The sequence below is a fragment of the Verticillium dahliae genome, genomic scaffold (assembly GCF_000150675.1).
Source record: "Verticillium dahliae VdLs.17 supercont1.3 genomic scaffold, whole genome shotgun sequence".
Classification (NCBI taxonomy): Eukaryota; Fungi; Ascomycota; class Sordariomycetes; order Glomerellales; family Plectosphaerellaceae; genus Verticillium; species Verticillium dahliae.
In genome coordinates, this window is record NW_009276940.1 from 1,161,771 (window position 1) to 1,171,246 (window position 9,476).

Sequence of the window (9,476 nt, forward strand, 5' to 3'; positions counted from 1 at the left end):
TCGGATCCTGATGCCGACCAGGTTCATCCCGCCTGCTATGGCTTCACCGAGAACCGAAAAGGCCGAGCTGCGCTTCTTCCGTGGCAAGGAGTTCAGGACCCGGTACTTTGGGCCGCACAACGCCACAATGGCCTTCCTCGAGGTAACTCTTCCCCCTTTGCTTGTACCACGGAGACACGTCCACTCTCAAGTCAGCCCTTGCTTGTTGCTGTGCTGACCTGACAGCTCGGTGGCCTGTGCCCGTTCATGCAGGAGACGGCCGACGAGTGGCTGCGCCCAGCCGCTGCGCATGACCTCAAGGATCGCAAGAAGAGAAAGGAGGACCGCGAGCGCCTGTTCCTCGAGCGCGACCTCGAGCTCGAGGCCCTCGTGCCGCCGCGTGCCGAGACGGATGCCCTCGTCGAGGTCTACCTGAGCCAGTTTGAGCAGGTCCACCGCATCGTCCACATTCCCACCTTTCGCCGTGAGTACGCCCGCTTCTGGGAGTGGGAGAACGCGGCCCACGAGAGCCGCTATGCCGCCTTTACGGCCATGCTGCTCGCCATGATCGCCATCTCCAACTGCATCCACACCCACGACCGGCCGCGCTTCACCGGCATGCTCTCCAACGCCCACAACACGGCCCACAAGTGGATCGAGGTTGTCGAGCGCTGGCAGGCGCGCCAGAGCATGAAGCACCGCCGCCTCATCCACTACCAGATCGCCTGCCTCCTCTACCTCGGCAAGCGCGTCAACACGGTCAAGAAGAAGCGTTTCTGGACCAACTCGGGCGCCCTCATCCAGGACGGCATCTCGGTCGGTCTGCACCGCGACCCCGGCCACATGGGCGGCCGCATCTCGCTCTACAACCAGGAGATGAGGCGCCGCATCTGGGCCACCGTCCAGGAGTTTGACATCCAGGCGAGCTTCGACCACGGCCTGCCGACGCTGCTGAGCCAGCTGCATTACGACGTCGGCGCGCCGCGGAACCTCGACGACGACGACTTTGACGAGGAGACGACCCAGCTGCCGCCGTCCAAGCCCGCCAAGGACTACACCTACTCGTCCTACCAGAACCTCGCCCGCCAGAGCCTGCCGCTGCGCATGGAGCTCAGCCGCCTGCTCTGCGGCCCGCCCGGCGACCTCGACTACGAGCAGGTCATCCGCTTCACCAACGACATCACGCGCGAGATTGACTCGCTGCCGTCGTGGGAGACGGACGGCGCCAACAGCCAGAACGGCAAGCGCCCCCTGCTCGCCTACACGCTCCTCCACATTCAGCTGCGCCAGTACATCATTCCCCTGCACCAGCGCTTCATCAAGCTGCGCAAGGCCAACCCAAAGTACCAATACTCGGAGATTATCTACTACAACGCCGCCCGCGACATTGTGCTCCTCCACGACAAGCTCTACGACCAGGGCGTGCGCTGCCTCAACTTTCTGCGCGAGGACGCCCTCACGACGGCGGTCAACCTCTGCAAGGTCACCATGCTGCAGCCCCGCGGCTCGACGCACATGATCATGATCAACTCGGCCCACACGGTCAAGCTGCTCGAACGCTGCCTCGTCATGAAAGAAGACCGCCTCATGCGGTGCGGCAACAACGAGCCCTGGGGCTACTCCATCATGTGCGCCGCCCTCGGCCTGCTCGAGGTCCATCTCACCATCAAGACGGCCGAGCAGGCCAAGGCTGCGTCGGCCGAGCGTTTCGTCAACCTGCACTACAAGCTCCTTTCGTACCAGGACCCGCCCATGTCCTCGACATCCTCGACGTTGGCGTCGGCGTCGGCGTCGGCGTCGGCCGCCGCCGCCGCCTCAGCAAACGACGCAGCGCGGCTGCCGGGCCTCGAAGTCCCCGAGCGCGCCAAGGTAGGCCGCCCACGATCCGCGTCCCACGAGACACGGAACCCCGCTGACCAGTCGCAGTCGGTCACGCCCTTTTCGTTCCCCGGGTTCCCGGCCTCGCAGGGCAGCGCGGCCGGTCTCGCCGACGGCCCTGCCGCCATGTCCATGACGTGGATGCCCTCGGCCGTCGACCCGGCGGTATGTCTGCCGTCCCTCGTCGCTGCTGCCGTTGCTGACTCGGTGCAGGCCCAGGCTTTCAACCCGGACTTTAGCATGGAGACGCTGGGCTTGAACTTGAACGAGCTGTGGGGCGAGTCGTGGGACTTTAGCTAGACGGCTGCGCGAGGCGGGAGGCGACACGGCTGGAGGCGGCACGGCTTGATCATGTGGCTGCAGTGAGGGCATGCATCAGTAGACGGCGTTGATGGGGCGTTGATTTGTTGGACGTGATTTCTGTGTTTTCAAAAGAGGGATACGGGCCGAGAGACCAACAGAGGGAATGACGGCCGAAGCACGAGTGACGGCCGAGGATTGTACTACTACTGCTGATTGATTCGCATGCGTTAATGAACCAGAGATACCCTGCCGACGGCAATGACGGACATGTCGTGTCCCGCATAAACAAGCAGGCGGGTTGCAGAACAAGTGAGACGTACTGAATGCTTCACCCCAATCCCTCTACCTAAGATGACTGTACAACACTACTACAAGACACCTGCTGGATCTAGAGTTATAGTGGCTATCAATTAATTTTCGTTAACCAGTATAATGTATCCTATTTAAAAGGGCGGTTTTTTCCTAGAATGAAGTTCTGGGGTCGTTGGGTTGCTGTAGAAATGCAGGGCTGGATAGCTGGGCAGTAGGAATGGCTATGGGGGAGGGACTCGGTACGTCTCATTTTTTTATCTTCTCTTTGCAACTCGCTGGACAAGACATCAATCACCGCTGCCGGACATTGTGATCCTGGGCCTTCCTGGGCCTCCAGAGATGGCGACGACTTGTCAATGTCATGTCCCCGCCGTTCCGCATTTCGGCATGTCTGCGTCTCCCACGAGGTCCAGCTGTCCACGAGCCCAGCTGTCCACGAGCCCAGCTGTCTACAAGCCCAGCTGTCCACGAGCCCAGCTGTCCACGAGGCCCAGCTGTCCTCTGTCAGAGGCCATCAAGGCCCTGTTCACCCCACCACGAAGCGAGAGGAGCGGGGCCCACAAGACAAGACGAGCGACGGCGCGCGGGTCAATTGCCCCGATCGAGGGCCGTCCCCCGCTGTGATCGGCCGATGCCGGGGTTGTTTACGGCAGTTCAGCACGTCGCCCAACCCCTCCTCGACCACGCCCTCCTCTTCACCTGGCGACCATCGACCGCGGACCTTCCCCAAAGCCACCCCCTCCTCCGAACGTACGCTGCTACACCCCGTAGAGACCCAGAGGCCGTACAGGGTCGCATCGCCATGAGCCAGATCACACGATCCAATAGCGTGCGCGCGCGGGCCCACGGCGAGGGGCGGAGGACCCCTGGTCTCTTTTAAAGTGAACCGGGGGCACCATGTGCCTGCGATTGCTGTGAGAGAGCGACCAGGACGGGGAAAACCAATAACATGATCACCAGGCACCACGACCATTTCCGACAATCCGGCCCGCTTCTGGTGGCACCTGGGGAGGAGAAGCAAGCGGGGGAACATCGGATGGAGGAGGTGGGAGGGAAGATCCCATGATGATAAGACTGGCTGGGACGCCACGCAGAGAGAAAAGGCCTGGGTCGTCACTGCGAACCGCCTTTCCTCCTCCTCCTCATCGTCTTCTCATCCATCGCCCCATCTGGTCTGCATCTTGTTCAACCGTCGCCATGTCGCCGTCTCTCATCAGCATCGTCACCTGGCTCGCCGCCGCGTCCTCGACGCTCGCGGCGCCGCTGCTCGAGTCGCGCGCCGTCATCAACCACGACGCCGTCGTCGGCTTCCCGCAGACGGTGCCCTCGGGCGTCTCGGGCCAGCTGATGCTCAAGTTCAAGCCGTACCTCAAGGTGTTCAACGGCTGCGTGCCGTTTCCGGCCGTCAACGCCGGCGGCGACACGGGGTGAGCAGCTCGCCTCCTCCGTCCGGCCGCGATTTCTTTCTGTACTGACGACTTTTGCACAGCGGCGGCCTCGCCACGTCGGGCAGCAGCAACGGCGGGTGCTCTTCGAGCGCGGGCCAGGTGTACGCGCGCGCGGGCAGCTACAACGGCGCCAACGCCATCCTGTACGCGTGGTACATGCCCAAGGACGCGCCGTCGTCGGGGCTCGGCCACCGGCACGACTGGGAGGGCGCCGTCGTGTGGCTGTCGTCGGCGGCGGCGGACGCCACGGTGGTCGGCGTCGCGGCGTCGGCGCACGGCGACTTTGACGTCCGGCGCGCGGCCGACGTCAGCTTCGCCGGCGCGCGGCCCAAGCTCGGCTACCGCAGCACCTGGCCTGTCAACCACCAGATGGTCTTCACGGCGGACCAGGGCGGCGAGCAGCCGCTTGTGGCGTGGGAGAGCCTAACGCCGGCGGCGCGGGCGGCGCTGCAGAACACGGACTTTGGGTCGGCGAATGTGCCGTTGAAGGATGGCAACTTTGCGAGCAACCTGCAGAAGGCGGCGCTGTAGTCTGGGTTGTGAGGAAGAGCGAGGTGAGAGCGAGGTGAAGAATGAGGAAGAATCAGGTGAAGAATGAGGTGAAGAACCTGATGGAGATCGACGATTGACAAAGACACTGAGATGGAAGACGGACATCTCAAAAGATATCCATCTACCTTACCGGAACCAGAGGCCTATAGTTGTCCCTGTGTGAGTACAAGCCTTGCTCCATTCGTTGTGACAAAATGTGTGCGTAGCCTTGGACCTGACACTATCCTTGGATCTGATACTATCCTAACTCCAGCCTTAGCTAATTAGAAGGCTCTATTTTTTTAAATAGAAAAAAAAAATAGAAAAAAAATCTAAAGTACTTTATTTTTCTAGAGTTTATTTATTTAAGAGATTATATATATATCTATAGGACATTTTATCTATTTATTTATTTATTTAAAGGATAAACTATTTATTAAAAGATTATCTACTATAAGTCTCGAACCTAAGACCTTATGCTTATAATAGGAAAGCCTGCTTACTCAGCTACGCTATCTATTTTGTGGCAAAGCCCTCCAAAACGCATATAGTATTAAGGTGGATAAGAGTTGTTGTATCTGGCTTAGTTTGTCGCCCAACGCGCCCCCAGGGCTACGTTTTATAGTCCTTGCTGACTAACTGAATCAGAGTAGTCCCTTCCTCCAGCCGTACCTATACAGCCTAAAGCATAGGGTAGCCTCTTGGAAGTGAGTAACCAATCAGGATAGGCCCTATCAGAAGATAGGATAGGCCAGATTCCAAGGATAGGTCAAATTCCAAGGATAGGTCAGATTCCAAGGATAACCTAACCTACCTTATCCAGGGCTACCTACATGTTCCAAGGACAACTAAAACCTCCATTTTCCCACCAAGGTACCTAAGGAGGTAGGCAGTAGGTAGGAGAGGAGAATGCAACAGATATCGAAGAATCTACACAGCCACAAATGTGGCTTATCACAACGTCTTGTCCCTGCCTCCTCTGTGAACCTCTTCCTCATCTCTTTCCTCCTTTCCTCCTTTCCTCTTCTCTTCTTCTTCTTCCTCTTCCAACACCATCCCCTCAAACACAACCCCACGACCACTCTATCTATGCCTGGTCTTTCATCGTAATGTATCAGATGCAGCCAAGGTCATCGAATATCCCCCCATGAAAACGTCACCCAATCGATCAGCTGCGAGGCGTCACTGCCCGCGTCGTCCGCTTCATCATCGCTTCCAGCTCCTGCAGGCCCTTATTCGCTGCCTCACTGCCGCTGCCACTGTCACGCCCGTTGGCCGCGCGGGCGAGAAGTCTCTCCGCGACGCTCAGTGACGGATCCGTCCGGTACCTCTCGAGTGCATGCGAAGTGCCCTGCACCTGGGGACTGCTGCTTGTCAGCTTTTTTTGCTGCGGATCCTCAACGTGGCACCCTCAGAGCCATACCCTTCACCAGAGACCCTCATCGAAGGAGCAGCCTGAATTGGGCGTCATGGCGAGCTTGTCTCTTTCGTATCGGGATTGCGACAATGTTGCTGCTTGTACTTGACTTCTTCGTCGCGCCACAATCTCCGACAGGGAGGTCTTTGGACGGCAACGGCGAAGACTTGTTCTTTCTGGTCGTCGATTCGTGTCTCAGGGGGTGCCAATCGAGTTTGGCTTGGTCAACGGTGAAATGATTGATCTGGTCAATGGTGAATGATTGTTCGTGTGTCGCTGAGCTTCAACAGTGCTTCTCGTTGCTGCTTCGTGCAATGGCATCGGAACAGAACTCGATCAACTTCGTGAAGCGAAACCTCCCCTCCTCTAAATACCACTCTTCTGGCAGCGAACCTGCCTCGAAAGATTTCGCATAAAGCATCTCCGTCGCAGCTGCTCGCTCGAGCCATCTCGCAACAGAGCGGGCGCGCATTCGAGGACGAAGCAACGTGAAAGCAAGACACAAAGAAAGAGAGACGTACCCCATGCCTCCACACGTAACGCGCGACATTGCGCGAGGTACGTTGACGTACAGGAACCATGACCGACGTCTACCTTTGGCGATGGAACCTCTGGTCAATTCCCAAACAGGAGCGTTCAACCTGCAGCCTTACATACTAATACCAGATTGTGCCTCCCTTGGGTGTTCAGAGTGAGCATCCTCTCATGGGAGGATGCGCATTTGCGCAGTCTCCCCCCCGCGCGCTTCCTCGTCTGCGCGGGCATCACTCGCCGATCTGCGTATAAATACGCTTCTTGCCCGCCCGAGTCTCGCGACAATAGTCTTTTCCCCTGAGCAACTCTGAGAACCCGTGCCTATTATCCAGATCACCTCTGCTTACCTCCACTAGGTACCCTAACTAGGTACTACACCACATCCCTAGGTCTCTTTTTCCAACGAAGCATGAGCCCTAGCCTCGTTTGATGCAACCCAATTCAGGATTCCCAGCATGAGATGGTTGTGATCGTACCAGCTCAACGTCCCAGTACAGGGTCCGTTTTATTCAAACATCCTTCGTCGTTTCAAAGAGTACTATCACCAGCTCGTAGCCGGTTATCTTACACAGTCCGGTCTTACATCGTTCGCCGCTTCACAGAAGCCCATCATCAGCTCAGGAAGCGCCCTCTTGCCGACCCCCTCACGTCGTTGCCCAAACCTAAGCGCATAGCAAGCAGTCGACAGTCTGTCATGCCGAAGTCTGCAGGCCGCTCTGTCCGTGTGGCTGAATCATCGTCATCCGAGCCCACCAAACGTAAAGGGGCCAAGTCTGACTCGGTAAACCCCTTTTCCAGAAGACGGAAAGCAATTGCTGACTTGTCAAAGGGCCGCGCGCTGTCTACCTCCACGCGCTCCTCAGGTCAATCGTCCAGCCGATCCTCTGGCAAGGCCTCAAAGGGTACCAAACCCAGTGCGGTTCAGGGTGTAGTCCGTTCCGCCGAACCCAGCTCTGGTACTTCACCTGGAAGCAGCCTGCACGCGCTTGAAGAGAGTGCTTTCATCAAGGCCTGCATTGCCAAGCGGAACAAGCAACTTGTTGACAACTTGATGGAAATCATTCAAGAGTGTATTGATAACTCGCTGGGAACCAGTGACGAGGCCCAAGACGGAGATGAACCCGGTCGGTCGAGCTCATCGAGGGGCGGCTCCAAAGGGGCCCGGTTCCAAGGTTCGACCACATCGCTAGCTGGACAGAAGCGCCAGCTTCAGCGCAGCGACGACAGCGAGCCTCCCGGCGACGACAGAGGCGACGGCGACAAGAACGGCAAGGATAGGAACAGCAAGCGAGCAAAGACAGATAGCGACGATAGCCACCGAAAATTCGCTTGCCCCTACAACAAGTACGACCCCAAGAAGTGGAACTCTGGTGCCTGTTGTGGTCCAGGGTTCCCGAGCTGGCATCGTCTCAAGTGTGTTGTTCCGTCTCCCTCCATCTCCCCCCATATGTAGCGCATCTTCATCCGTGCATCGCCTGACTTGAAGCAGGGAGCATCTCCTACGCAAACATCGTCTTCCACGCTTTCCTTGTAAGCGTTGCTGGGAGTACTTTGCCGACGAAGCGGCGTGCAAAGACCACGTGCGGTCGGAAATTTCATGCCACCTGCGTGAAGAGTCCAGGCCCGACCCCGTCATGGGATTTGACATGGAAAAGGAGACCAAGCTAAGGGCGAGGGTAAGCTCGAAGATTTCGGAGGCGAAACATTGGAGCGCTGTCTACTGCATACTCTTCGACCTGCCTGAGGGTGCGAAGAACATCCCGTCCCCCTGTAAGTCCGCGGCCGTTCATACTCTTTCGCTTTGGCGAGACCCTGACATTTTGCCAGACTACGACGTGTCGCCAACACGCCAATCAAGCCCGTCTGGCGGCAAATCACCACTTCAGATCGACGAAGGCTTCCGGCGCTACTGCCGCCGCCAGCTGCCCAACGCCATCCGCCGCGAGATTGAGGAAGAAATTGATCGCAAGAGCCTCGACTTCGAGGACCACATGCGCAGCAAGATCATCGACATTGTCGAGGGCGTCCAGGTCAGGATGTACATGAACTACCGAGCCATCCAGTCCCCCGAGGAGGTTTCGACCATGGGCGACCCCAACATGCCAGCCCAGACCCAGGCGCCGTTCCAGCCCAGCTTCATCTCGATGGTGCCTCCCGACGCCGTTGACGAGTACGAGAGCTTGACGCAGGCGCTCCTGCCCGACCTCGAGGTGGCCTGCGAAGGCTGGGACCCGTCGTCGTTCGCCGTCGGCGATTCCCAGCCCGCAAACTGCTGCGAGCAGGGCCACTTTTTCTGCGACTCGGCGTACTGCTCCAACCCGTCCTTATCTGTTGATTCCGTTGCCGACCGATATCAGGGCTACGGCTTGTACGAGTGAGCAAGCTGAAAGGCGCGGCGGCACTCGGTTGATGCATGTCTTTTCGTGGGTTTCTTTGGCGTGTTCCCCTCCGAGGACGTATTGGTGACAAGGTCCGCGTGTATTCTTTTTTCTTCTGTTTCTGCTTTCCTCCAGTCTTGCAGTCGGAACAGAATGATCACGGGCGAGGAGGAATCCCCTTGTTTCGGGGTCATGACGAATGAATAATGATGTATGAAGTAGTGTCGGCTATGTAGTTGCTCCTGTTCCTACTCATCTTGAGGGGAAAAAATCACATCGCGTACAGTACAACCAAGACTCCGCCGCGCCGAGAGACAATCCGTCATGGCCAATCCGTGCAGTCCTAGGGATGGTAGAGAAGGGTATCATGAACAAGTCCATACGTAAACCAGGCAGAGAATGTGAAAAGAAAGATAACACCAAATAGCAGAGAGAGAGAGAGAGAGAGAGAGAGAGAGAGAGAGAGAGAGAGCCTAGACGCTCTCGCGCGGGCGTACGGGCTGGGCGGTCATGTCGGTGCTCAAGACGCTGACGCCGTCGTCGTCGGCCGTCTCGCGCGCGGTCGTCCGGCCCGTCTCCTTGTCGAAGACGAGCCCGGCGCCGCTGAGCTTGCTGTCGCGGAAGTGGGCCTCGTCGGCCGTGACGGTGCGGCCGTCGTGCAGCTCCCTGCTGCCGACCCGCTCGTGGCGCGCGACA

At 58.1% G+C, this 9,476-nt stretch overlaps 4 protein-coding genes across 4 annotated transcripts in view; 3 read left to right on the top strand and 1 right to left on the bottom strand.

Annotated features, from left to right (window-relative positions):
• VDAG_01994 (C6 zinc finger domain-containing protein) overlaps window positions 1–2,157 on the top strand; it is a gene marked incomplete at both ends in the record, with an annotated part of 2,824 nt that extends 667 nt beyond the window's left edge. The window contains 2 exons of the mRNA XM_009658023.1: window positions 52–142; window positions 226–2,157. Of these exons, the coding sequence (XP_009656318.1) occupies window positions 52–142; window positions 226–2,157 (2,023 nt within the window). The remainder of the gene's footprint in view (window positions 1–51; window positions 143–225) is intronic.
• A 1,512-nt stretch (window positions 2,158–3,669) lies between these two features.
• Window positions 3,670–4,451, top strand: VDAG_01995 (25 kDa protein elicitor; the record flags this gene model as incomplete). Its single annotated transcript, XM_009658024.1, has 2 exons — window positions 3,670–3,899; window positions 3,962–4,451. 2 exons carry the CDS (start codon window positions 3,670–3,672, stop codon window positions 4,449–4,451), a joined length of 720 nt encoding a protein of 239 aa, XP_009656319.1.
• A 2,645-nt stretch (window positions 4,452–7,096) lies between these two features.
• VDAG_01996 (uncharacterized protein) lies at window positions 7,097–8,780 on the top strand (the record flags this gene model as incomplete). Its single annotated transcript, XM_009658025.1, has 4 exons — window positions 7,097–7,183; window positions 7,232–7,815; window positions 7,892–8,172; window positions 8,230–8,780. 4 exons carry the CDS (start codon window positions 7,097–7,099, stop codon window positions 8,778–8,780), a joined length of 1,503 nt encoding a protein of 500 aa, XP_009656320.1.
• A 473-nt stretch (window positions 8,781–9,253) lies between these two features.
• VDAG_01997 (uncharacterized protein) overlaps window positions 9,254–9,476 on the bottom strand; it is a gene marked incomplete at both ends in the record, with an annotated part of 1,844 nt that continues 1,621 nt past the window's right edge. The window contains one exon of the mRNA XM_009658026.1: window positions 9,254–9,449. Coding sequence (XP_009656321.1) covers window positions 9,254–9,449 — 196 coding nt within the window. The remainder of the gene's footprint in view (window positions 9,450–9,476) is intronic.